This window comes from Gopherus evgoodei, chromosome 10 (assembly GCF_007399415.2).
Source record: "Gopherus evgoodei ecotype Sinaloan lineage chromosome 10, rGopEvg1_v1.p, whole genome shotgun sequence".
NCBI classification, from domain to species: Eukaryota; Metazoa; Chordata; order Testudines; family Testudinidae; genus Gopherus; species Gopherus evgoodei.
Window position 1 is genome coordinate 15,887,070 of NC_044331.1, and position 27,822 is coordinate 15,914,891.

The following is a 27,822-nucleotide window of genomic DNA, read 5'->3' on the forward strand; positions in this document are numbered from 1 at the left end:
ACCAGCATCCCATGCACTTGGACTCAGCACCCCCACTCAGGTTCCATTTCCTCAGAGCTGCCTGGGGCCAGCACTGTCAGATATCAGATATATGAGGATAAGCTCTGGAGCGTGGCCGCTCTCCCCACCATGCTACCCCCAACAGGTACCCCCCACTGGACCTGAGTCCCCCCTGCTCTGCAGGATCTTTAGAGTAGCTGAGCAGGGCTCCTTTATTCCCAGCCCCTTTCCCTCCACAACATGTGTCAGTGGAGATGGAGTAGTAGATTATTTCCCAGCTTTGTTCATTAATAACATGAGCCAGGCCTCCACATGAAACTGTGAGGATTGGAGTGATGGAGAAAGCCACCTCCGTGCATAGGACCCAAGCTCTGATTTTTGGGTGTGTAGTGACCTCTAGTGGAGAACATGTGTATGTTTAAAGTAGTCACATAAGGTGAAAGGCGAAGGGAGTAGTACAGGTCTGTCGCATCTTATGCGCATTTAACATGCGCGATTTTAACTATATGCACTCGGCAAAACAAAACAAAAAAAAAGGGAAGAGAAAATTAACCATTTTAATACTGTACCTGTCGTGCAGGCGATTTCGCCCTCCATTCAACTCAATGTAATTTTGACTCTACGCAGTTTTCGCTTTGCGCGCTAACTGTGGAACAGAACCCCAGCGTAAGATGAGACTCGCCAGCATAAGGAGAGAAAATGCCAAAGCAGCAATAGGGGTGCAAGAGTGGGAAAAAAACAGTGTAACAAGAAAAGCAGTAAAATCACACACCCAGTACAGAGCAATCCAGAATTTTCTGGTGCCTCTCTCTAGAATGTTATAAAAGTCAAATATCTAGCAACTGGGAGAAGGGACTGTGGCTCTTGGATTTTCATGTCTGTATAGGCTGTTATGATCCCCAAATCTTAGCAGCAAACTGCAAAACGAAAATAAATTCTGCTACTGAGACCATAAGAACCATGGGAGAGCGAGGGAACATGACTGGACCAGCAGGTGGTTCTACAGGTCTAGAGGAGGCACACTGGGAGAAGAGTAGAGGGCCTGGAACTGGATTAGCAGAGGGTTCTGCAGGCCAGGACTGGATTAGTAGAAAAGTCAGTACAAATACCAAAGAACTTGATTCAAACAGCCCAGCGGACTCAATGAATACACACTTAACATTGCTAGAATAGCTCAGCACACCTCAAAATACTTGATTGTTCAAACAGTCATGGGCAGAATGAGAACATCTAAGAAGCTTCCTCAGCCAAAGACAATTAACCCTGAAGTAGTTACAAAGAAGCTATATGCCAAGAAACTAGAGTAGAAGAAACACCATGACAAGAATGCCAAGCCTCCATCACTGCTAGGGGAGAATGTTAGATTCTAAATAGAAGGCTATTGGCAGTCTTCTGCCAAAGTAACAGCTACACCATCCAAATCAAGGTCATTCATCATAGTTACCCCTGAGAGCCATGCCTATAGGAAGACTGAGGCATCTAAACAAAACCAAGGAGAACACTAATTCTCTGTTGAGGAAATCCAGAATCCTGCTGACAGAAGTAATATACACCCACCCCAGCCACTGACCAGGAATAACATATGGTGCAGCAAACACACATTGCAGGTGGTGGATCCACCTCAGCAGCCAAACAGAGCCCTGCTGAAAGGACTGTTCTGAGAACAAATGACCATGAGATCATAAAGCCATTGAGAGTAAGAATTGGTGGCTACTGACAGATGTCCACTATGAGGCGGCATAATCCTCACCCCCCACCCACCCTCCAGTGGAAGTTAAGGTTATCTCAATTTTTCATCTCATTGTACTAGTCTGTGATTATTGTTTCTGGCTGTTATGTTTTGTTTGCCTTTGTTTTTTTTTTTAAATAGAAAGACCTCCCTCCACCATGACACCAGAGTGTTAGTCTTTGTAACACTAACCCAAGTCACATGAACTGCATCACTGCTGATCCCAAGTGTTCAAAAATCAGGAGTCAGGCCCAAAAATCATTAGATTATTTTAAAAATCACAAGATTTAAAAAACATTAAATGCAAGATTCTTTGAATTTGCCTCTTGGAGTCTGTGCTTTTAGGGGTCACATTTTCAAGCTTTTCTCCACCAAATATTGCAAAATTTGAGATAAAAATCATGAAGATTGGCAACACTTCCAGGGTTGATAATTTTGGCTGGATGTATTGCTGGGGGGTTTCATCACATGACATACTATTTAAATAAAGATTAATCATTCCTGGAGACTCCATGACAATTCTGGAGAGTTGGCAACCCTACAACCAGTTCAGGGGACTCATTCCCAAATGTGACTAGGGTTGCCAACCTTCCTGGAGTCTACTGGAATCGGACTCTATTTCCCGGAGGCTACTGAAGTCAAATTTTAGGCATTAAAATCCGGCGCCGCAGTTGGGCTGAGGCAGTCTCCCTGACTCCACACTGCTCCTGGAAGTGACTGGCATGTCTCTACGGCCCCTGGGGGAGGAGGGCGGGCAGGGGGTCTCTGCATGCTGCCCCCACCCCGAGCACTGACTCAGCAGTTCCCATTAGCCAGAAATTGCAGCCAGTAGGAGCTGAGGGGTGGTGCCTGCAGGCAGGGCAGCGTGTAGAACTGCCTGACCACCCCCAACAGATGTTGCAGGGATGTACCAGCTACCTCTGGGAGCAACATGGGGCCAGGGAGGCTGCCTTAGCCCTGCTGCGCCACCAACCGGGAGCTGCTGAAAGTAAACCCCGCTCAGTTGGAGTCTGCACCCCTCACCTCCTCCCGCACCCTAATCCCCTGCCCCAGTCCAGATCCTGCGCCCCACACCCAAACTCCCTCCCAGAGCCTGCAGCCCACACTCCTTCCTGCACCTCAACCCCCTGCCCCAGCCCAGAGCCAGGACCCAACACCCAAATTCCCTCCCAGATTTCACACCCCCTCCTGCACCCAATCTCCCTCCCAGAGCCCACGTCCCCTCTTACCTCTACCCAGAGCCCACCCCACACCCAAACTCCCTCCCATACCCTGCACTCCATCCTAGGGTTGCCAGAGGTCCAGTTTTCAACTGAACACCCAGGACCTCAGAGGTGTGGCAGGGGCTGGGGCACGGGTGTTTGGGTTTGTGCAATTAGACAATTGGCAACCCTAAAGGTGATGTCACGAGGGATCTGTAAACGTTCCCCAGGGAGCTAGGCAGCGAGAGCACTGGCCCGAGGGCTGTTTCACCGGAGAGCAAAGAAGGCTCTGGTGCTCCAGTGATGGACCCCGTCATAGTGACATCACAATGACATCATCGTTTCAGAGACCAATGAGCGATCCTGGCAGCTAGGGTGTGAAGGGAGAGGGCAGACACCACGTGGTCGCCGAGCCCGACCAGGCAGGTGGCATAGAAGACCCTGGCAATTACCTCATCATTGCCCAGCGATTACGTCATCACACCCGTCTCTGTATTTACCATCCTCGCGCTTCCTCCAATTCCAGCCTTTAAATTTTAAACTCAGGGCAGCAGCCAATCAATGGTCCTCTCCCACAGGCTGACCCTGTACGTCGCGGATCTCCGCCAATCGCAGCCAGAATCCCTTGCGGTCGGACCTATCAACATGGAGTGGAATAGGGACTCCGGCGGAGACTGCGCCGCCCGGGTACTTCCGCCCGGAGCCTATTCAGCAGGAGCCAATCGGAAGCCTGTGAGGTGAGGACGGGGGTCACAGAAACATCGCGAGAGGGCGGAGCTTGAGGGCATTCGGCCCAATGGAGACGCGGGATGAGAGTAACCGGGAGCCAATGGGAGCACAGGGAAGATGAGCGCGCGAGCAGTTGGATTGGGGCAAAAGAGGATTGCAATGGCCGTGGTGGCTCCTTGAGGGGGGCCCGGGGCAGCCGGGCGGGGGCGGCGAGAGGGGCACGGGGGTAGCGAGTGTGCGGGGCGACAGGGGCCCCGGGGGAGTTGTTGGCTCTGGGCTAGGGAGCCCCTCTAGCCATACGTGCGGGGGGCGGGGGGCGCAGCTGAGGGATAACAGCCTGTGTGCGGGGGGTGGGCAGCCTGTGTGCAGGTGGGGGGCTAGCTTGGGGGAGCAGCAAGGTGCGTGCGTTGGGGGCGGGGAGGGAAGAGCAGGGTGTGAGTGGGATTGGGGGTTGCTGCCTGAGGTGCTTTGTGACTGGACCCCTCTTTCAGTGGCAACATGACCTGTTCCCACAATGTGGTCTTTCTGCTGGATGTGGCCAGCTCCCTGCAGAAGAACCAGCTCCAGCTGGGCTGCCTGAGGATTCTCAACTACTTGGGCTGCAGGTTTGGCCTGGCCAAGGTCCGATGGGGCTTCAAATTCTTTGACTCGCTGGGCGCCCGAGGTAGAGCCTCACGGGTGGGTGATTTCCGTGAGCTTGGGCCCCGCAGCTGGGAAGACTTTGAGGAAGAACTAGAGACCAGGTTTGGGGTGCAGAGCCACAAATCTCACTTACCTGGCCCAGCACCCAGAGCCATCCTCACCCAGAATGTGCTGAAGGAAACACTACTGGATTACCAGTGGGATCGACCTGAGATCACTTCACCAGCCAAACCATTCTTGAGAAGCCAGAAGAGCAGGTTGATTGTGGCCCCGGATGAGCCACTTGAGAGCCACATGCCCTCTGAAGGCTTTGTGAATGCCATCTTTCTTTTCTCTCCCTGCCCGCATTCTCAGAGGGAGCTACTGCAGTTTGTATCTGGAAGTGATTCCTGCTGTGATTTGCCCTCTTCTCAAGAGGTGGCAGAGAAACTCTTACCCAAGAGAGTCCATGAAATGATTGCAGGCCAGAAAATTACTCTGTATTGGGTGGACACTGCTGAATGGTCTAAGGTAATGAGAGAGAATGCAGCAGAGTATTTAAGCCTAGTGATAGTATACCATCCTCTACCAGTTATCCAACTGCACAGGATGATGTCAGGTGGCTTTATAGTTTAACCTTTTGGTGAGAGGTGACTTTCATTACAAATGAAATGAGTAGAATTAGCTACTTATTAGTTAATGAGCATCCCTGCTCAGCTGAGGCCCATGACTGGAATGGCAATTAATCTTTGTTCAGATTTAGGTACACTGGAAGATGGCAAATTGCGACAAACTGCTTATTTGTGGGATGTCTCATCCACTGACTTAAGTGGGAGTGCAGATGCTTAAATACGTGGGTGCCTAAATTCAGGCATCCAAGCTTAAAAACTGGCCGTGCCTTGTTAAATAGGGATGATAATACCTTCCTTGCAAGATGGTTGTGAGGATTTGCTAGATAATGATTGTAAAGCACATGAAGAACCCGTTGTAATGAAGTGCCAAGTATAATTATGCATAAAAGTTAAGGATGCAGGAAGCTAGATTTAAGAAGGAAAAAGACAAATAGGCCATTGCTTGCCCCAGTACCTTCTTAGACATTCTCTTGCAACATTTTCTCTAAAAACATGACAAATATTTAAATTTCCCGATAATGATAATCGTATTGCCAGTACTAACTTGTTTCCTTGTTTCATTTCAGGTGCTAGACTCTCCAGATCATGCTGGGTACTGGACAATCTTTGAACTGATCCGTCTGGTGGGGGGCACCATTTTGCCATCTGAGACCTTAATTCAGGGTTTGAGTCACCACAGAACAGAGGCAGCCCCTCCCTTTTGTAGAGAGTCCAGGTCTGCTAAGCCACAGTTTGTGCCATGGACCACAATCCTGCCCTTTGCTTCAACCTTGAACTGTCTGCTCTCTAAGCCTTCTGTATTCCAAGCATCATTCCCGCAGCAGGAAGGAGCAGTATTCCTCAGCAAGCATGGTAATGGAAGGGGTGGCTAGGCTATAATTAATAATGGATTCTGTGTTAGAGACCAGAGCCATGAGGCTTTCCTCTTGCTAAGAGCACATGAAGAGGACTCCAGTTATTTAAGGAGATCTCAAATGATGAAAGTAAAATAGAAAGATAGTACCCTGAACAAACTCCAAAGTGGCCAGTCATATGTGAGCCAACAAAACTAGGCTTGGAAGGATTAAGTTTTTATGGGTAAATGTCAGTTTCACCATATGCACATAAACCAAAGAAACAGTATTTCCATCTATAATAATCAAAATTTACGGATGGATGAAGTATGAAAAATGCTTCTTGAAAACTTCTTAGAGTTTGATTCCAGGGTATTTATGGTGTATATTTTGACATATGATGTTGATGAATTGTATTATCAGTTATAAAGCTTTAACTTTTTGAATCTGTCTGCCATTAAATAATTAGTGTCTGACTTCCTCTATTGTTTGACCGCCCCCCATAATTTTCCTCATTGTGAAAACTTAAATTAATAAAAAATAAAAAATGCTTTAAAATAAACTAATATCCGTTGACATAAAAAATACAAATTTAATTCTGCCCAGCCAAAATATAACTGTCGGACTCTGTTGCGCTGTTTCTGAATGAATACAGATAAGTAATGGACAGGAACCTGATTTGGGACCTTGTGAAGTACCTGTACCTATTGCACAGCCTTGTGGACATGCATGTGTGTGGGTTCCTGTGTGGAGATCCCCTCTCTTTAATCTGTACCACTTTCCCTTTGCTTTCCTTTGGCCAAAGAGAGCTGAATGGGAGACCTCCTTCAAAGCTGATCAGATCAGCTTGCAGGTGTAGCTTTCCAAGGGATATGCAGTGCTTGTTTTTCCCCAACATGAGCTGAGTTTGCTGTTTCTACAGTGCTCTCAGCCCTTGTGCTCAGGACCACAAAAGTTCAGATCTTCCCTTTGGTCCCATAGCATACTTATCACAGAGCCACTGCCTGCCTAATCTATGAGCTTTTTGTACTCTTGCTGCTCAGTCTTCTGTTCCTTCACCCATTGTTTGTTTTTTTTCCATCCTGAATAGGAGTAGAGAAGCAGTGGAGATGTGCAGTGATTTTGGAGCCCATAGCCATGAACCAGAGACACTTCCAGAGTCCAGTCAGCATCTTCCTGAGAGGCACCTTGACAGACTGGAATTTGGTGAAGGCTGACAGCTTCCTCACTGAGAGTTGGATACTGCAGAGCTCCCAGGCAGGACAATCAGAACAAGACACGTTGTTTCAACAGCTTGTAAGATGGCTACTTACTGAAGAACTACACATGGTAAATGTTCCTTCCTGTACTTAGCTCTCTAGAATTTGCCAAGAAATAGCAGAAACTCATATTACAGTGAGGAGGGCATCTTAGTAGTTTGATAAATATTATGATAGCCTGCTCCACAAACTCATTTTTTGTTCTAAATGTGGAAACTTTAAAAAAAAATTTCAGTCTCTAACCTAGTTGTGAGCTGCCCCTTCTGCCTTCCGAAGGCTGTTTAGTATGTCTGTGTATTTCTAGATAACCTAGATGTCGTTTCCCTTCATGTAGATTGCTGAAGTGTCTCCATCTGAAGTTTGGTTCCCCCACACTGGAATTTTATCCCCGCTCTCTGACACTGTTGCAGTCCTTACTCTATTCTGCACTGAAAAGGCTGCTGAAGTTCAGAGATGTCTCCTCCAAGGAGCTGTGACCGAGAGTTCTTCCCAGGACTATGCCTTTCATCTCCCAGAAGTTGTGAGCAGTGTGTTGAGTCAAGTTGATACTTCAATCAGAGATGATCTCGCTAGTTCTGGTAAGTGTGTAGAATGCAAAATGAACCTCCTTTGGTAGTCCCTAGGTCTGAATTCTTAGAGATTGAAAATTGATGTTCCTAGTGGAGTATCTCTGGGTGATGAGGCTTGCTCCCTCTGGCTATCTGCCAGGGTCCAAGTTTGATGGACCCCCGGCTATGGTGGTGGTGGTGAGTGTTGTTGTTGACTGTGCATTTGCTTTACTACGCTTATTGGTAAGGCTCGGTGACGTGCCAGGTAATAGAAGGCTTTGGGAGTGCTGAGGCCACTTGAAATTTCCTTAGTTTCATTCTAACTTTTGCCTTTCTGTCCAGAAGAGACTTCAGTCCCAGAGTGGGTCCAGCAAGAACTGTCCCACGCAGATGGCTGGAATCCTGCAGTAGTTGAAGGGTGGTACTCTCTATCGAACATCTGTGGAGCAAGTTCAGATTTAATGGAGTCATTCAGGTAATTCTCTTTGACCTATCCCTGTATATCATTTAGACATTGTTACTTTAGTCCAGGGAATGTCACTTACACTTCTCTAACTAGTCTCTAAAACACTACATAATTATCTAATACTTGCATTGTTTGTTAAATAGGTAGATGTTACTGTACCTGCTTTACAGAGGAGTAAGAACCAGGGCAGGAATCCAGGAATCCTCACTAGTGCTCCCTTATTCTAAAAACTAGACCAGCAGTTCTCAAACTGTGGGTCGGGAACCTATTTTAATGGTGTCATCAGGGCTGGTTTAGACTTGCTGGGCCCTGGAGCTGAAACTGAATGAAGCCTGAGCCCCAAGGCCAAAGCTGAAGCCTGAGGGTTTCAGTGCTGGGTGATGGGGCTCAGATTACAGAACCCTTGCCTGGGACTGAAGTGCTTTGGCTTTGCCCTGCCCATCCCCAAGGTAGCAGGGCTCTGGCAGGTTCAGACTTTGGTTCCCCCTCCTTCCATCATGTAGGAATTTTTGTTGTCAGAGAGGAGCCACGGTTCAATGAAGTTTGAGAACTGCTGAACTAGACCTATGTCCTTTGATGCTGTGATGATAGGTATTTCTAGGACACCAAAATGAGACAGAGATACCGCAGACTTCACCCCTTAAGATTTAATAAAATCCAGGGCAATACAGTGAAGTCAACTGGCTCATTAAGAAGGACCTTTCTTCCTATTTATGCTTACTGGTGCCCTGTGAATGCTGACTGACTATAGTGAAATCCTCCTAAAGGGCTTGCTGTGTGAAACATGCAAAAATACTTACTGAGGGTAGGGATATGATTAGATTATCTGAAACTGTGTTCTTGGCATTGGTCGGTGACGTGTCCTATGAGAGGAATTCTTATTTTTTTCTGAGCGTCACCTGCTTAGCATAAATGAAAAATGTTTTCCTTTTTCTCTGTGCCAGCACACACACCCTAGGCAAGGTTTTGAGAGCAAGCGGTTTGGAGAAACTGGGGGTTCTCTAATAGGTAGTGTGTAGGGGATCAGGCTGAACTTTCCTGAGATGAGGGTGGGTGGGCAACCTGCAGTGGGAGTAAGGAATTCCTCTCATTCCTTGCTTCTGCTGACATCTGTTTTTAATTGCTTTGACTTTTGTACAGGCTGCTGCAGGCTGTTTCTGCTACTGAGAAGGAAGAGGCCTCCCAGCCTGAAATGGAGCTGACACACTTTCTGTCTGAGTTCTATCAGAGAAAATCTAGTGAAGTATCTGCCACAACTGAGCCAAGGGACCACAAAAAAAGACGTATGTCTAGACTAGGATTGTGTGAGTGCTGAGCCTTCCCATCATCCTATGGTCTTCTGCATTTTGCAGCAACATTCTTGTTAACATGAAATTTGAACACCTGACCTTCCCTGAGCAAAGGCACAGTTCTGAGCTGCCTCAGATGGTGGCAGTGGAGCGGGTTTATTAAAGGGCAATGTTATTTATGCATAAAATGAACCCTGAGCCCCAGTTGGAGCCAAGTAAAGCTGTAGTTATTGGCAAAACCATTTTCAATAACTATGCAATATGCAAATCTCTGCACTTCAGTTGCCTATTCCTTCTGGACATCTCATCTATATGCCCACAACTAACATGACATCACATCTTCTTCATTTTGTTCTAATTTTAAAAAATTAAGAAAACATTTAAACATTTCTTCTCATAATATTTAGGCATTAGACATTTCAGTATAATAATTCAGGGATACTTTATGAATGTCTTGTAGGGAATTAGCAGCCCATTTTCAGGGGAAGCTTACCTAGCTGGGATATAGTGGTGGAGTTATATAAATAAGAAGCAGCCTCATATTACAGAAATTGAATTCTTTGTGACATAGGGAAGGCTGCGTTAGTCTCTAATGCAGAACTAGGGTTTTTACCCAGTTAAGCAGCTCCACTCTGGGAGCATCTGAATCATATAATCCCTGTAGAGCTATTTCTCAGTGACATTTCAGTTAATATGCAGATTTCTATACCCTGTATTATAAACCCTCTGCTCTAATTAGACTGTGTACTCAGGATTTTCAAGCTGCTTGCCTGAAACAAATATACCACTTAATCATCATTCTCTCTTCACTGAAGCAGAAAATCTCTAAAATGTCCATTAAAAATTAGGAGAAAATGCCCAAAAAGCACTGAAAAATGCGGTTTGCTTTTTAAAATTAAAAAACTGTTTACAAGTCAGTTGGGCGCTTCTCCCCACCGTAACTCATATATATGGATTTATATTGTCTGTCCTTCACTGTTGGTAAACAAAAATTATTCAGAAGACATGAGCCTGATTCTTAAGAAGAAAGAGGCTGAGGAAAGGGAGGTAGGAATGACAGAACCTTTAAAGAATTTTTAATTTTTTAAGGAATTTTCCCCTCTCAATTTGAGAGCCCGTTTTGAAACAACAGACTGGGGAAACCTTTTTGTTAATCTGGTAAAAATCATGTTCTGACTAGAAACAGTTTGGCTTCTAGCCTAGACTTAGTCCAGGATGCAACTGTTGTCTTGAAACAGGAAGCTGAGCTTGCTCTAACGTTCTCCTCCTTGTGTAACGTGGTACTGTCATCCTTACTCTAAAACGAAGCTGCTTACCCTTGGCTCCTTTTTGAATCACTAGTGGGTTTGCCCCTCTAGTACCATTTCTCTTATAGAAAGCACTGAGCACAGTCCAAAAGCCAGGTGCCCGGAATAATTGTTTGAGAGCAGTGTACCTATACATTACAATTACGTTGCATATGTGTATTGCATACGTTCCAAGATCATAGTTTGGCAAGCTAACTGAAAACAGTTAGCAGTCTCTGTTCTTTCCTAGGTGAACTGGAGATTCACTCTTCAAAAAGGAGGCTGAGCCTAGTGAAACAGTCAGAACCACCTGCCTGAGTCTTTCCCTCATGTCCTGAATTCATATTGCCGCATCACTGTGCTGAGGGAAGCTAACATTGCTGTATTGAAATTTACATTTTAAACAACCAAAAATTGAATTCCAACTTCTCTGTGTCTGATGAGAATTTAACCTTTTGTGATCCTGCAGGGGGGGTCCCCCGGACTCCCGTCAGACAGAAGATGAAGACCATGTCCCGCTCTCTGCAGATGTTGAATGTAGCAAGGCTGAATGTAAAGGCACAAAAGTTTCAGCCAGACGGAGTGCCACCAGCAGCTGGTGACAAGGTACCCCAGAAGCTGTTACGGAGATCAGATGATAAGCTGGAAGAAAATCGAAAAGTGCTGAAAATCTCCATAGGTACGTGTCAGACTGGTTTATCAGCTCTGATGTTTGTGATGGGGCAGAGCAGAGCAATTAGGTAAAGTGCGCAGCTAGGCAGCAGATTCAGGTGTGGGGCACTCTCTTGAGATTCCATCTCTTCATGGCAATGGAGGTGAAGATCTTTCCCTCTTGAGGTTTGCTTTTTAGACCTTTATACTGACCTATTGGACTGCATAATTGTAGCATAGGATGTGGTTAGTTACTCCTCCAGTTGCAAAATAATTGAAAGCAATGTGAGACTGCATACGGGAGGAAATAAAGATGTCCAAGCATCTAGGTGTAGGTGGAAATAGACCCATATTCATTAGTTATGCCCATGAAATGGGGGGCTTTCTTGTCTTCAGCATTATTCTGAGGCAAGGAAAGGCCCTGTGAAGCTACCTCTGGCATTGATCTATTCCTGTCCTCCATCTTGGGATTTTGAGGAGGAATGTGACTGGGTGGCACTGAGGCTAAAGCCCCAGGAGCCCAGGCAGGATTTCATTTTAATCTGATGTGTTGGCTTTTGTTTTCATAATTTGGAAGTGAAGGCTGTGCCAGCTACAGTACTATAGCTTTTTACTGGTATTATGTATAGCAGAGGTGGGCAAACTATGGCCCCTGGGCCACATCCGGCCCACGGGACCCTCCTGCCCAGCCCCTGAGCTCCTGCCTGGGAGGCTAACTCCCAGCCCTTCCCCCCACTGTTCCCTACAGCCTCAGCTCACTGCGCCACTGGCGCAATGCTCTGGGTAGCGGGGCTCAAAGCTCCTGGGGCAGCGCAACTTCAGAGCCCGGCCTGACCTGGTGCTCTGTGCCGTGCTGTGGCATGGCTGGCTCCAGCTGGGCGGTGTGGCTGTAGTGCTGCCAGCTACCGGTGCTCCAGGCAGTGCGGTAATGGGGCAGGGAGAGTTGGATAGAGGGCAGGGGAGTTCAGGGTGGTGGTCAGGGGGCGGGGGTGTGGATAGAGGTCGAGGTGGGGGGGAATAGGAGCAGTCAGGAAGGAGGGGGGGTTGGATGGGGCAGGGGTCCTGGGGGGGGTGCATCAGAAATGAGAGAAGGGGTTGGATGGGGTAGCGGGGGGCAGTCAGAGACAGGGGTTCTGGGGGCTGTCGGGACAGGGAGCAGGGGATGTGTGGATGGGGCAGGAGTCCGGGGGGCAGTGAGGGTTGAATAGGGGGCAGGGCCAGGCCATGCCTGGCTGTTTGGGGAGGCACAGGCTCCCCTAACTGGCCCTCCATACAATTTCCAAAACCCGATGTGGCCCTCAGGTCAAAAAGTTTGCCCGTTCCTGATGTTTAGGAATAGTCCTGTGTACATGTGGGGAGGCTAGCATAGCGCCTGCCACTCCAGACAGTGGGTCTTTCAGGGCCTTGCTGCCTTTGGGGCTTGGTGTCTGTCACTGGCATATTAGAGGTAGTCTGGAAGCCTGTTTTGGTCTGAGAAGGTCTAAGAGCTTTATCGGTTCACCTGCCTTGGGTCTGAGTTGAGGATTTCTGAGGGACTTCTTTCGTAAATCTTCTGTTGGCCTGATCATCATGTTACAAGAGAACTGCTGTTACAATCTCACTCTGTTACATGGGCCTGGTTGTTGGAAAGGACAGCTGTATCTGCCCATTCGTTACCTCTTGCTTAGAGTTAGTTTGCTCTGCTTACCTTGCAGATTTCAAAACTGAGGAGGAGATGCTTTCCCATTTAACTGCAAATTACCAAGAAGCTGTAGTTAATGGAGAATTTCTGATGTTTGTGTGTGCACGGAATATGGTCACAGCTATTAAAAGCTTTCTGAAACCAAAAGATGCCAAAGAAAGAGAGGTAGGCAAATCTGTTGACAAATGCATATGCTGAGGCTGTGCTTTCAGTGACACAGGTCTCTCCAGTTATTTCCATATGTGGATAAAGATCTATGTCTCCAGGCTCTAAAACTCTAGAGATATGTGTTTGGTTAAAATTACATGCCAGGATCACGGCTGAAGTATGAGATTTAAGAAAATCTCACTAAATCCTAGAATTATTTCTGTGTGTGTGTGTGTGTAAATGAGCCAGTTCACGTGCGCGCACACAAACTTGAGCTCTTCTGCCTGAACTGGCTGATTTATACAAGAATCAGACAGTTATAAGAAATGTACAGGGGAGTCGCATCTTATGCGGGGGTTAGGTTCTAAAGTCAGCGCGTAAGGCAAACGCTCATTGAGTGGAATGGCGGGTGGAATTGCCTACACTACAGGTACAGTATTTAAATTGTTATTTTTCTCTCTTTTTGTTTTTTTGCCGAGCACATATAGTTAAAATCGCGTAAGTTAAATGCGCCTATGATGTAACTCCACTGTACTGCCATGGAGTTCTCTGGAAAATTGTAAACTAAAAACTGATTTGGTACTGATTCAAAAGAAAATGTATTTAAGTTCATATTTGAAGCAACAGTTGGAGAGTTGTGGGTTCATAAGGTTATTTAGAAACAAAAATTGGTCAGTTCACAAATGATTGAAGGGGGAGACACAAAATTCCAAAGTTCTTTTGAGGATCCTCCAGTCAAAACCAGATCTATGTCTGCACACTTTCCTGCCTCTTAGTGCTTACATTAGCTACATTTTAGTACAGATAAACCCACATGTGTGGATGAACTGCAATGATATTGAATTGGTTTCCTTTCAGACACACCAGATTATTCATAGGCATTAGAGATGGAAAAGGCCTGTTGTGTCACACTTAGTTCTTCCTCTGCCAGAGGCCAGTGCAGGATTGTTTGCCACAAATGGTGGTGGTTTGTTTTTTTTTAATCTCTTCCCACTAAAATGTCTGCCGCATCTGTTGGGAAATTATTCTACTGTCTGCTGTTCTCAGCCTGTGGCCCAATCAGCATATAGCTGTGGCCCATGTGACTTCCTCAGGGCTATACAGGTTGTGTATATATTTTGTGGCTGAGGCCCACATAACACACAGAGATCTGCATATGTGGCCCACAGTGGTAAATAGGATGAGAACCACTGGTCTAACTGATGTGTCTCAGGCAGGTTTTCCTGCTAGTCTAAGTTTTCCTTGCTTATCTTCATCCCATTACTCCTTATTGTACATTCTTGTACTACTTTACTAGCTTTAAGCCCTGGATTTTTTTATTGAGTTGTTTTCCATAGTACGGAACAAGTTAGAACGAGAACTTGCTGCATGATGAGAGAAAAAGTACCTTGGAGCCCCTGTGCTATGTTTCTGTGTATTTGCAGGTGGCCTGTCTGGACAGAGTCCGAAGTCATCTCCTGAAGACCAGCAAAACCCTCCGACAACAGTATGATGTCAATCCTGACAAGGAAACCAAAGTCAGAGAGTATGAGGCACATTATTCTATTTACTGCAACTTAAAAACCACTGCCATTTTGATTAGCTATTTTAGAGATCATTTTGCAGTACAACTAGAGCTGTATTACTATGGGCAAATCTTCTGGGATAATTTCTGTATCAAAGTGAGTGAATATCCACTGCAGTGAAAGCTTTACTACAGCAAGATACTACAGTGTTTGAGAGCATGTCACTCCTTTTAAGGAAAGAAAACTAACCAAATGAATTTTGTATTAATAATCCTCTCCTACTCCCCCAATCTTTGAATGCTCTAGTCAGTGAGCAGTAACATGAATGTGACTGTTTGACTAGAAAGAATGGTAATAAATTACTTACTGTTTCTGTGTAGGTGTCAGCTTCAGGTATTTCTGCGCCTTGAGATGTGTCTGCAGTGTCCGTCGCTACAGAGCAGCACAGATGAAATGGAGCAACTGGTGGAGGAGGCAAGTAAATAGGGCTGGGCTGGATTTCTAGATGGGAATGGAAATGGAAATGTTGACCTGGAAATGTAACTTTTTCAGCCCAATTTTCTTTGCTCACATCATAACGCTGGTCTTGGAGTGTTTGATTTATGACATTTCTCCCCATCTGATCTTCTCTTACAGATGACCGATATGCTGCGCATTTTGTGTCTCACTGAAGACCCAGGGTACCTTACGAAGTTTCTTGAGGAAGTCTTAGTATCGTAAGTGCTTTATGGTGATGATTAAATATTAAATGTTATCACTGGAATATAGGCTTGGTTAGGTACCTATCATAAGTAAATGGCAAACTTTTGAGCATGGATTTCAGGTAGCTTTGTAAAACTGTCATGAAAATGTACTAGCTCAGATGCAATCCACTTGCCATACTTTATTCTGATTGTTAAAGAAAAGATACATGATATTTTACTTGCCCATCAAAAACGGCTATTTGCCTAGGGCGAGTAGAATTTTAAGTCATGGTAAAGGGACAGGTACAAAAGTTGGAAGTGAAATCTCTCAGGGGTGGATTTTGTGGTTTTTACTACCTATTGTGTGTTTGACATGTATTTAGGCTTGGAAGGGTTAAATTATTTTTTCCCCAGTGAGTGCTGATTTCACCATAGGCACACAAATTGACGAGAAATATTTACATGGATCTTAAAAGATGGTTACTCACCTTTGTAACTGTTGTTCTTCGAGATGTATTGCTCATATCCCTTCCAATTAGGTGTGCGCGCACTGTGTGCACGTTTGTCGGAAGATTTTTACCCTAGCAACACTCGGTGGGTCAGCTGGGCACCCCCTGAAGTGGCGCCGCTATGGTGCCGGATATATACCCCTGCCAGCCCAACCGCCTCTCAGTTCCTTCTTGCCGGCTACTCCGACAGTGGGGAAGAAGGTCGGGTTTGGAATGGATATGAGCAACACATCTCGAAGAACAGCAGTTACAAAGGTGAGTAACCGTCTTTTCTTCTTAGAGTGCTTGCTCATATCAATTCCAATTAGGTGATTCCCAAGCCTTACCTAGGCGGTGGGGTCAGAGTGAGACGTTGCGGAATGCAAAACTGCTGAGCCAAAAGCTGCATCATCTCTGGACTGCCGAACCAATGCGTAGTGTGAGGCAAAGGTGTGAATGGAAGAGCAGGTAGCAGCGCGACATATTTCCTGGATGGGATGTGGACCAGGAAAGCGGCAGATGAGGCTTGCGCCTGAGCAGAATGGGCGGTGAGATGGCTAGCCGGAATGTGAGCCAATTCATAGCATGTTCGGATGCAGGATGTCACCCAAGACAAAATTCGTTGGGAAGAGACCAGCATGCCTTTCATCCAGTCTGCCACGGCTACAGAGAGCTGGGGTGACAGTCAAAAGGGTTTGGTACTCGTTATAAAAGGCAAGAGCCCTGTGGACATCCAAGGCATGTAGTTGTTCCCAATGCGATGAATGCGGCTTCTGGAAAAAAACTGGGAGAAAGATGTCTTGATTAACATGAAAGGCAGACACCACCTTAGGGAGGAATGCTGGGTGTGGTCGCAGCTGTACCTTGTCCTTGTGGAATACCGTATACGGGGGAACCACTGTCAAAGCTTGAAGCTCTGATACTCGTCTTGCTGAGGTGATAGCGACAAGGAAGGCTGTCTTCCAGGAGAGGTACAGCAGCAAGCAGGTGGCTGGAGGCTCGAAAGGGGAACCCATGAGCTTGGCTAGCACCAAGTTGAGATCCCAAGTAGGGATCGTCGGGCATCTGACTTGAGGGTACAACCGCTCCAATCCCTTAAGGAACCTGGAAGCTATGGGGTGAGGAAAGATTGAGCTGCTACTTTCCCCCGGGTGGAAGGCTGAAATAGCTGCGAGATGCACCCTTATAGAAGAGACCGCCAGGCCCTGCTCTTTGAGGGACCATAGGTAATCCAGGACAATGGGGACAGAAACCTGTCCGGGGATTAAGTTACTCTGAGCACACCAGTGGGAGAAACGCTTCCACTTGGAGAGAGATGTTGTCCTTGTGGAAGGTTTCCTGCTGCCCAAGAGCACCTGTTGTACCGAGACGGAACAACGCAATTCCGACAGGCTCAACCACGTAGCAGCCATGCTGACAGATGAAGGGATTGCAGGTCTGGATGGTGAAGCCTGCCAAAGTCCTGTGTTATGAGGTCCGGCCAGAGTGGCAGGGGGATCAGGTCTGCCACGGAGAGGTCGAACAACAGGGTGTACCAATGCTGCCTCGGCCACACTGGAGCAATGAGGATCAGGTGGGCTCTGTCCCTGCGGAGCTTGACTAAGACTCTGTGGACGAGCGGAAATGGTGGGAAGGCATAAAGTAGGTGCCTCTTCCACGGGATTAGGAATGCGTCTGAGAGGGAGCCTGGGGAGCGTCCTTGGAAGGAGCAGAACACCTGGCATTTCCTGTTCTCTCGAGAGGCAAAGAGGTCTATGTGGAGAAAGCCCCACCTCCGGAAAACAGAATGGATAACGTCCGGGCGTATCGACCACTCGTGAGACAGGAAAGACCTGCTGAGGTGATCTGCCAGAGTGTTCTGGACTCCTGGGAGAAAAGACGCTACCAAATCGATAGAGTAGGCTATGCAAAATTCCCAGAGGCAGATGGCTTCTTGATAGAGAAGAGAGGAGCGTGCTCCGCCCCGCTTGTTTATGTAAAACGTGGCCGTTGTGTTGTCCGTGAACACTGATACACAACGGCCTTGTAGATGGTCCCGAAACACCTGGCATGCTAGATGGACTGCTCTCAGTTCCCTCACGTTGATGTGCAGGGACAGCTCTTGAGGTGACCAGAGGCCTTGAGTGTGACGACTCCTGAGATGGGCACCCCAACCCAGAGATGACGCATCTGTGGTTAGGGCTACCGAGGCTTGCGGTGGGTGGAATGGCATCCCTGCACAGACCAGAGAGGGGTCTAACCACCAAGTGAGGGAGTCGAGAACCTTCCTGGGGATAGTGAGCACCGAATCCAGACCGTCTCTGTGTGGATGGTATATTGAAGCCAGCCAGGTTTGGAAGAGATGGAGACGTAGTCTCACGTACTTGGTCACGAAGGTGCAGGAGGCCATGTGACCTACTAGGCCGAGGCAAGACCGCACCAACGTTGTTGGAAAGGATTGAAGACTGTGAATTAATGAAGCCATTGTTTGAAAACGAGACTGGGGGAGGGCAGGCTCTGGCCAAACGGGAGTCCAGAACAGCTCCGATGAAGTCTATTCTCTGCGTGGACGTGAGAGTAGACTTTTCTGTGTTGATCATGAGACCTAAGCTCCCAAAGAGGTCTCTTGACGATGCACAGGTGCTGCGATACTTGTGACCGAGAAGTCTCTCGAATAAGTCAATCGTCGAGAAACGGGAAGACGTGTACTCAACGATGCCTGAGGGAGGCGGCTACTACAGCCATGCATTTGGTGAAGACCCTTGGAGCCGTAGAAAGGCCAAAGGGAAGAACCGTGAACTGAAAGTGTTGGTGGTTGATCACAAAACGGAGATACCGTCTGTGTGGTGGATAAATGGCGATGTGGAAATAAGCATCCTTCATGTCGAGGGCAGCATACCAGTCTCCTGGATCCAGGGATGGGATGATGGTCCCCAGGGATACCATGCGGAACTTCAACTTTATCAGGAATTTGTTGAGTTCTCGCAGGTCTAGGATTGGTCGTAGACCTCCCTTTGCCTTGGGGATTAAAAAGTAGTGGGAATAGAACCCCTTGCCCTTCATGTCTTTTGGCACCTCCTCTATGGTTCCCAGCTTTAGGAGCGCCTGGACCTCTTGCCAGAGGAATTGCTCATGAGAGGGGTCCCTGAAGAGGGACGGGTAGGGAGGGTGGGAGGGAGGGGTTGAAACAAACTGTAGATGGTATCCCATTTCCACCATGCGAAGGACCCAACGATTGGAGGTTAGCTGGGACCAGGCAGGGAGGAAATGGGAGAGGCGGTTGAAAAAGGAGGGAGAAGGATCCAGTAGGATAACTGGTGAGCCGTCCTCGGCCGTCCCATCAAAAGTTTTGCTTAGGCCCCATTGGTGGTTTAGGAGGCACTTGACTTTGGGATCCTTGAGGGCCAGACTGCCTCTGCCGATTCCCCTTGCCATGCCTTCTGGTAGCGTCCTAATGCAGCCTAGTCTGGTCGTACGGGCAGCGTAGCTGGGCCCGGAAGGACCTTCTTTGGGTCACTGGCATGTGCATACCCAAGGAGCACATTATGACACGATTGTCCTTAAGGCTTTGTAACCTGGGGTCAGTTTTGTCTGAGAAGAGGCCCTGTCCCTCGAAGGGTAAATCCTGAATGGTCTGCTGCAATTCAGGGGGAAGGCCTGAAGCCTCGGGTCAGGAGATACGCCTCATCATCACTCCAGTTGCCAGAGTTCTGGCCGCCGAGTCTGTGGCATCCAGAGAGGCCTGGAGGGAGGTTCTTGCCACCTTTTTACCCTCTTCGAGCAGAGCGGTAAACTCTGGACTGGACTCCTGGGGAAGAAGCTCTGTAAACTTCCCCACTGACACCCAGGTATTAAAATTGTACCGGCTTAGGAGGGCTTGTTGATTTGCCACCCTAAGTTGGAGGCCCCCAACTGAGTATATTTTGCGGCTGAGGAGGTCCATACGTCTAGCCTCCTTTGCCTTAGGAGCTGATGCTTGCTGGCCATGACGCTCCCGTTCGTTCACCGATTGAACAACCAGAGAGCAGGGAGGTGGATGGGTGTAGAGGTATTCGTACCCCTTTGAGGGGACCATATATTTCCTCTCTACTCCCCTAGCTGTAGGTGGAACTGAAGCTGGGGATTGCCAAATGGTATCCGCATTGGCTTGTATAGTGCGGATGAACGCGAGCTCCACTCTAGTAGGTGCATCAGGTGATAAGATGTCCATGACCAGGTCCTCTATTTCAGTGACCTCCTCCATCTGCAAATTCATATTCTGGGCCACCCCCTCAAGAGGTCTTGATGGGCCCTGAGATCGATTGGCAGAGGGCCTGAGGAGGATGTTCCTGCTACCGCCTCATCAGGTGAGGAAGAGGAGGAGAGGCCCGGGACCAACGGGTCCTCAGGTGGGTTGTGTACAGGAGGAGCATCAGCTGCATCAGGTGGAACCTCTGTGCCCACCGATGGGATTGGACCCTCATCCGTGCCTGTAGGGGGAGGGCAGCTCACTGTCGCCTCTGGTACCTGGTGTTCTGAGGGGGCCGAGCGTTGAGCCACTGACGGGGCACCTTGGGCCTGTTGGTATGCCCATGGTGTCCAGAAGGACCAGTGATGAGGCCCTTGTTCGTGGCTTTGTCTCTCTGGATAGTGGCTGGGGACGTCAGTCACCCTCCGGATGGTATGATGCACTTCTGGCCTGAGATGATACTGAAGTGTGTCTCGAAGGCCACGGTGGTGCTGAGAGGCCCTGTGATGACGGCACTGTTCTGGACGCTCAATCCCGGAGTGGTACCGGGAGCAAGACCGGGACCTTCTACCGTAGCAATGCCAGGAGGTCGACCGGGATCTCGAGCCCCGTCGCCTGGAGCGACTGCGGGATACACGGTACCGAGATCGGTGCCGAGAGCCGGATCGGTACCGGGAGTATCTGTCCAGTGAACATGATGCTGAGCGGCGCCGCGAGTGCGACCGGTACCGCAATAGAGAGCGGTGCCGGGACTGCGAGCGGCGCCGGGAGCGGGAGCGATGTGATCAAGAGCGTCTGCGAGACTGCGATCTGGAACGACGTCTCTCTGGAGGATCGACGGATGGAGGCCTTACCAGGGCCGGCTTGCCGATAAATTGAATAATACGCACCGGCGGTGCCGGGGGTTGAGGACGCATTGGCTCCATCATCTAAATGAGCTCCCTTGCCATAGAGAAGGTCTCCGGTGTAGAAGGGAGAACAAGCTCAACCATAGCAGGAGCCGGGGAGTTGTCTGGCAGTGCGCACACACCTAATTGGAATCGATATAAGCAAGCACTCGAAGAAGAAAAGACGGTTACTCACCTTTGTAACTGTTGTTCTTCGAGATGTGTTGCTCACATCCATTCCAGTTAGGTGTGCGCGCCGTGCGTGCACGTTCGTCGGAAACTTTTTACCCTAGCAACTCCAGTGGGCCGGCAGGTCGCCCCCTGGAGTGGCGCCGCCATGGCGCCCAATATATATCCCTGCTGGCCCACCCGCTCCTCAGTTCCTTCTTGCCGGCTACTCCGACAGTGGGGAAGGAGGGCGGGTGTGGAATGGATGTGAGCAACACATCTCGAAGAACAACAGTTACAAAGGTGAGTAACCGTCTTTTCTTCTTCGAGTGATTGCTCACATCCATTCCAGTTAGGTGACTCCCAAGCCATACCTAGGCGGTGGGGTCGGAGTGAGAAGTCGCGGCACGGAGCACTGCAGTTCCGAAGGCCGCATCCTCCCTCGACTGCTGGACCAGGGCGTAGTGGGAAGCAAAGGTGTGGACCGATGACCAGGTCGCTGCCCGACAGATTTCCTGGATGGGCACGCGGGCGAGGAAAGCCAGCGACGACGCCTGCACCCTGGTAGAATGCGCAGTCACACGGCCCGTAGGGACATGGGCCAAGTCATAACAGGTCCTGATACAGGACGTAACCCAGGAGGATACCCTCTGGGAGGAGATAGGAAGCCCTTTCATACGATCTGCTACCGCCACGAAAAGCTGGGGGGATTTTCGGAAGGGCTTAGTCCTCTCTATGTAGAACGCGAGAGCCCTACGGACATTCAGCGAGTGGAGCTGCTGCTCCCTGCCTGAGGAGTGAGGTTTTGGGAAAAAAACCGGAAGGAAAATCTCTTGGTTGACGTGGAAGGCTGAGACCACCTTGGGCAGAAAAGCAGGGTGTGGTCTCAGCTGCACCTTGTCCTTGTGGAAGACCGTATATGGGGGGTCTACCACAAGAGCTCGGAGCTCCGACACCCGTCTAGCTGAGGTGATAGCCACTAGAAAGGCAGTTTTCCAAGAGAGGTAGAGCAGGGAGCAAGTAGCTAACGGCTCAAAGGGGGGCCCCATGAGCCGGGACAACACCAGGTTAAGATCCCAGGTTGGAGCAGGGGGACGGACGTTAGGGAATAAACGTTCCAGCCCTTTAAGGAATCTCGACACCGTCGGGTGAGAAAAAACGGAGCGACCGTCCGCACCCGGGTGAAAGGTGGAGATAGCTGCTAGGTGGACTCGCAACGACGATAAGGCCAGACCTTGCCCTTTGAGGGACCAAACGTAGTCTAAGATTTCGGTTATCGAAACTTCCATAGGGCGGAGATTTCTCTCTACGCACCAACAGGAGAAGCGCTTCCATTTCGCCGAATATGTGGCTCTTGTGGACGGTTTCCTGCTGCTCAAGAGCACCTCTCTCACAGGCGTGGAGCAGCGCAGCTCGGAACCAGTCAGCCACGCAGGAGCCACGCCGCTAGGTGCAGCGACTGCAGGTCTGGGTGACAGAGGGTCCCGTGGTCCTGGGTAATCAGGTCCGGATGAAGGGGCAGGGGAACTGGGTCGGCTCTGGCCAAGTCCAGCAGCATGGTGTACCAGTGCTGCCTGGGCCATGCCGGGGCCACCATGATCACGAGAGCCCTGTCTCTGCGCACCTTCAGGAGGACCTTGTGGACCAGAGGGAACGGGGGAAACGCATAGTACAGGTGGGTCGACCACTGGATGAGGAAGGCATCCGCTATCGACCCCGGCTCCCTGCCCTGAAAGGAGCAGAACGCTTGGCACTTCCTGTTCCCCTTGGACGCGAAGAGGTCCACCCGGGGATAACCCCACCTCCGGAAAATGGAGAGAGCGACGTCCGGGCGAAGGGACCACTCGTGTGACAGGAAGGATCTGCTCAATCGATCCGCCAGTGTGTTCCGTACTCCAGGGAGGAAGGAAGCCCTGAGGTGAATGGAGTGGGCTACGCAAAAGTCCCAGAGTCGTATCGCCTCGTGGCACAGGGAGGAGGACCTGGTGCCGCCCTGCTTGTTGATATAGTACATGGTCGTCGTGTTGTCCGTGAACACGGCGACACAACGACCCTGAAGCTGATGACAGAACGCTTGACAAGCAAGGCGGACCGCTCTCAACTCCCGCATGTTGATGTGTAGCCCCACCTCCTCCTGGGACCACAGGCCCTGTGTCCGCAGGGCCCCTAGGTGGGCCCCCCAGCCTAGATCTGAGGCATCCGTTGTCAGGGATACCGAGGGCTGAGAGGGGTGGAAGGGAAGACCCGCACATAATACGGACTGGTCTAACCACCAGCCGAGAGAATCTAAGACCTTCTGGGGGATTGTGACTAACATGTCTAACGGTTGCCTTGCCGGCCTGTAATGACTGATAAGCCACAGCTGGAGAGGCCTCATGTGGAGCCGAGCGTAGTCGGTCACAAAGGTGCACGCCGCCATGTGGCCTAACAGGGTTAGACATGTCCTCACTGACGTCAATGGGGCTGACCGCAAACGTTGAACGATCGCCGCCATGGTCTGGAACCGTTGCAGAGGCAGCGAGGCCCTGCCCACAGTGGCGTCCAGGACGGCCCCGATAAATTCCACCTTCTGCGTGGGCCTCAGGGTGGACTTGTCTGTGTTTATCAAGAGGCCCAGACTTGCAAACATGCCGGTGATCACGCGGACATGGCTGTTGACTTGCTGTTCCGACGTGCCCCGAATCAACCAGTCGTCCAGATAAGGGAACACGTGGACACGGTTGCGCCGAAGATGCGCCACGACAACTGCCATGCATTTTGTAAACACCCTCGGGGCCGTGGACAGGCCGAATGGGAGGACTGCAAATTGATAATGAAGAGCCCCCACAACGAAGCGGAGAAAGCGTCTGTGGCGCGGCCAAATGGCAATGTGGAAATACGCGTCCTGCATGTCGAGGGCGGCGTACCAGTCTCCCGGATCCAGGGATGGAATAATGGTCCCCAGGGATACCATGCGGAACTTCAACTTCACGAGGTATTTGTTGAGTTCTCGCAGGTCGAGGATAGGCCTGAGGCCCCCCTTGGCCTTGGGGATCAGAAAGTAGCGGGAATAAAACCCCTTGCCTTTCTCGTTTTCCGGAACCGCCTCTATAGCTCCTTTGCTGAGGAGCGTCTGCACCTCCTGCCGAAGGAATTGCTCGTGAGAGGGGTCCCTGAAGAGGGACGAGGAAGGAGGGCGGGAAGGAGGAAATGAAACAAACTGCAGGCGGTATCCCGTCTGCACCATGCTTAAGACCCAGCGGTCCGATGTTATTTGGGACCACGCCGGGAGGAAAAACGAAAGGCGGTTGGAAAACGGGGGGGAAGAATCCATAGGGGAAACTGTTACCGCGCCCTCGGGCGCACCTTCAAAATGAAGGCTTAGGACCAGGCGGGGGTTTTGAGGAGCCTTGGTTCTGCCCCCCTTGGTTCCCCGACTGCCTGCGCCTTCCGTTCCTGCCGCGGCGCCTGTAAAGGTCCTGCCGCTGGCGGAACTGGGAAAACGGCCTACGTTGTTGCTGTTGTTGCGACCTAAAGGGTCTACGCTGCGTCACGGGGGTGTGCATCCCGAGGGACCGCATAATGACCCGGTTGTCTTTTAGACTCTTGAGTCTGGGGTCTGTCTTATCAGAAAACAGGCCCTGGCCTTCGAAAGGAAGGTCCTGTATAGTATGCTGGAGCTCCGGCGGAAGGCCGGAAACCTGCAGCCAGGAGATGCGACGCATCGTAACTCCTGATGCGAGGGTACGGGCAGCCGAGTCCGCAGCGTCCAAGGAGGCTTGTAAGGCCGTGCGTGCGACCTTCTTGCCTTCGTCCAAGATGGCCGTAAACTCTTGGCGAGCATCCTGTGGCAGCAGCTCCTTAAATTTGTCCACTGCCACCCAGGAATTAAAGGCATATCTGCTCAGCAGGGCCTGCTGGTTGGAGACCCTGAGCTGCAGCGCCCCAGCCGAATACACCTTACGGCCAAGGAGGTCCATCCGCCTGGCTTCTCTGGATTTGGGGGCTGGAGCCTCCTGGCCGTGACGCTCCCTATCGTTCACTGATTGCACCACCAGTGAACCCGGAGTCGGGTGTACATGGAGATATTCGTATCCCCTAGAAGGGGCCATGTACTTCCTCTCGACTCCTTTCGCTGTCGGAGGGATGGAGGCCGGGGACTGCCAGATGGTATTGGCGTTGGCCTGGATGGTCCGTATGAAGGGCAGGGCGACCCTGGTGGGAGCATCAGAAGAGAGGATGGTTACAATTGGATCCTCTATCTCCGAGACCTCCTCTGCCTGCAGACTCAGATTTTGAGCCAATCGCCTGAGGAGGTCTTGGTGCGCCCTGAGATCCAGCGGGGGGGGACTGTTGGAGGAGGTACCCGCCACCGCCTCATCCGGGGAGGAGGATGATGAGACCCCAGGCACGAGAGTGTCTAACTGAGGGTCTTCCTCAGCCCTCGCCTCTGCCTCCGGAGCCGCAGCGGAGTCCTGCTGCTTGGACCCTTCCTCCCCTTCCGGGGAGGGAGGGGGGCGAGACAACGAGGCTTCAGGGGCCCTACGCTCCGCAGTCGCCGGTCTAGCAGGGAGCTGCTGGGGGCCCTGGGCCTGATGGTATGCCCAGGGTGTCCAGAATCCCCACTGTTGTGGGCCTTGGTCCTGCAGCGGCGGATCACCGAACAGCGCTGCCTGCCGGTCGGTGCCCAGCGCATACCCGCTGTCCGTCTGGGAGGATACGGACGGCTGTCTCGAGGGCCATGGTGGGGCCGACCCTGGATGGTAAGGGTCTGCGTGGGCTGGCACGGAGGATCGTCTCGGTGCCGGGGACCAGTGCCGGGAGTCATATCGGTGCCGGGATCGGGACCGGGATCTGTCACGGTGCCGGGATCCTGATCGGTACCGGGCGCCGCTTCGGTGCCGGGACCTGCCACCAGCTCGGTGCCGGGAGGTCGACCGGGACCTACCACCAGCTCGGTGCCGGGAGGTCGACCGAGACCGGGACCTGCCACCAGCTCGGTGCCGGGAGGTCGACCAGTGCGGCGAGTAGCGTCGGGACCTGCTCCTGGAATCGCGGTGCCGGTGTCGACGACTGGAGCCTGACCGCGACCGTCTCGATGCCGACCGGTGCCGCGAGTGCGACCGGTACCGCTGAGGGGAGCGGTGCCGGGACTGCGAGCGGCGTCGGGATCTGGAGCGCCCAAGACGTCGGGACCTGGATCGTGAACGACTGTCTCTGGGCGGTGCCGACATCATGGGCTTGCCTCTGGACACGACCCGCACCGGAGGTACCGGGGGTGGCAGCCGAGTGGGCTCAGTCAGGGCAATAAGGTCCCGAGCCAAGGCGAAGGTCTCCGGTGTGGACGGGACCACTATCTCAACCCCAGATCTCATGGGGGAGCTCGGCGGTACCGGACTCAACGGACCCGCCGGGCCCGGAGTCAACGGTGCTGACGGTGCCGGCGGCGCCACGGCCGATGTCGAGGCCGGGCGCTCTAGCCGGGTCTGCCTGGCCGGAGTATCAGACTTCGACGGCCTTGGCTCTGACTCCAGTGCCGGAGAGGGTCGGTGCCGAGGAGTCTTCTCGGTGCCGGAGCGATCCGGTGCCGGTGCCGATACCACGGCCTGCGAAGCCGTCGGGTCAAGTGCCGCCTCCATTAGGAGAGTTCGGAGCCTTTGATCCCTCTCCTTCTTTGTCCTCGGCTTAAAAGCCTTACAGATGCGGCACTTGTCGGATCTGTGCGATTCCCCGAGGCACTTCAGGCACGCTTCGTGGGGATCGCTGGTAGGCATGGGCTTCTTGCAGGCCGCACACTGCTTGAAGCCCAGCGAAACAGGCATGAGCCTGGCGCCGGGTGCCGGGAAGGGCTAAGCCCCCGGCGAAGAACTACTTAACAACTATTTAACTTAACTATCTACTTAACAAACTAATTAACAACTATAATGGAACTAGAGATGAACGATAGATAAACGATAGATAACTAGGAGAGCTAGGGACGTGGAGGACAGCTATGCCGCGCTCCACAGTTCCAACGACCGACACGGCGGTAAGAAGGAACTGAGGAGCGGGCGGGCCGGCAGGGATATATATTGGGCGCCATGGCGGCGCCACTCCAGGGGGCGACCCGCCGGCCCACTGGAGTTGCTAGGGTAAAAAGTTTCCGACGAACGTGCACGCACGGCGCGCACACCTAACTGGAATGGATGTGAGCAATCACTCGAAGAAGAACTGAAATTTACAGATAGACAAAGCAATAAAAAAGACTGTTTGAGAACTTATTAAAATTTGATTTAAGGCTATTTTGACAAGCTGCAGTTCAGCAGTTTATAAAGCTTTAACTTTTTGAATCTTAGTACCGGTTGTTAAATAATTGTCTGACCATCCCATAATTTCCCCCATTGTGAAAATTTAAATAGATTAAAATAAAATGCTTAAAAATAAACATTGATATCTGTCAAAAGTAAAAATAAAAATTGAATTCTGCCAAGCTTATCTATATTGTATATCTGGTGGTACCTTCTAGATATATGGACTCCATACCGAAGACCCTTGGGGGTCTTTACTACAGTCTGGGTACGCAGATTCCTCCGAAGCTGGCATCTGTTCTGCCTGCAGACTTCTTCAGTGATGACTCTATGACTCTGGATAGCAGATCTCCAACTCTTCCTCTATCTGTGACATCAGTCCCAGCCCACAGCACAGCTTCCCTAAGCACTGAGACGCATCAGTTGGAGGAGCTGCGCACCAGATCTGCCAAAAAGAGGAGGTGGTATTTCCTAAGGGAGAGGGTTTTATTTTGTTCACAGCCCTGTGAGTGAGTAACTATCTAATCTATAGTCCCCGTCATGGT

General features: G+C 50.5%; 2 protein-coding genes and 1 long non-coding RNA gene across 9 annotated transcripts in view; 1 reads left to right on the forward strand and 2 right to left on the reverse strand.

Moving 5' to 3' along the window:
• RHCG (Rh family C glycoprotein) overlaps positions 1 to 3,588 on the reverse strand; it is a 46,136-nt gene extending 42,548 nt beyond the window's left edge. For 3 of the 5 annotated variants that reach the window (XM_030576825.1, XM_030576824.1, XM_030576822.1), the window contains exon 1: positions 3,384 to 3,588. Coding sequence is in view for 1 of the 5 variants with exons in the window: in XM_030576821.1 (XP_030432681.1) it covers positions 570 to 597 (28 nt within the window). In the remaining 4 variants the exon portion in view is untranslated. Of the gene's footprint in view, positions 1 to 569; positions 647 to 3,383 lie in introns of all 5 variants that reach the window. The other 2 variants (XM_030576821.1, XM_030576823.1) reach the window with 1 other exon arrangement.
• A 484-nt stretch (positions 3,589 to 4,072) lies between these two features.
• Positions 4,073 to 27,822, forward strand: part of TICRR (TOPBP1 interacting checkpoint and replication regulator) — a 42,005-nt gene continuing 18,255 nt past the window's right edge. The window contains exons 1-12 of one of the 2 annotated variants that reach the window (XM_030576814.1): positions 4,073 to 4,812; positions 5,480 to 5,765; positions 6,837 to 7,075; positions 7,340 to 7,583; positions 7,896 to 8,028; positions 9,160 to 9,302; positions 11,064 to 11,273; positions 12,940 to 13,091; positions 14,498 to 14,598; positions 14,959 to 15,052; positions 15,215 to 15,294; positions 27,496 to 27,738. In XM_030576814.1, coding sequence (XP_030432674.1) covers positions 4,159 to 4,812; positions 5,480 to 5,765; positions 6,837 to 7,075; positions 7,340 to 7,583; positions 7,896 to 8,028; positions 9,160 to 9,302; positions 11,064 to 11,273; positions 12,940 to 13,091; positions 14,498 to 14,598; positions 14,959 to 15,052; positions 15,215 to 15,294; positions 27,496 to 27,738 — 2,579 coding nt within the window. In that variant the 5' untranslated portion in view covers positions 4,073 to 4,158. The remainder of the gene's footprint in view (positions 4,813 to 5,479; positions 5,766 to 6,836; positions 7,076 to 7,339; positions 7,584 to 7,895; positions 8,029 to 9,159; positions 9,303 to 11,063; positions 11,274 to 12,939; positions 13,092 to 14,497; positions 14,599 to 14,958; positions 15,053 to 15,214; positions 15,295 to 27,495; positions 27,739 to 27,822) is intronic. The other variant, XM_030576815.1, reaches the window with a different exon arrangement.
• Positions 7,618 to 27,565, reverse strand: LOC115658253. 2 transcript variants are annotated; one of them, XR_004002218.1, is made up of 4 exons: positions 27,489 to 27,565; positions 14,946 to 15,079; positions 14,461 to 14,573; positions 7,618 to 7,992 (listed from the first exon to the last, which is right to left on the reverse strand). It is a non-coding gene; the product is annotated as an uncharacterized LOC115658253 (long non-coding RNA). The 2 variants fall into 2 exon arrangements; XR_004002219.1 differs by lacking the exon at positions 7,618 to 7,992 and adding an exon at positions 11,161 to 11,236.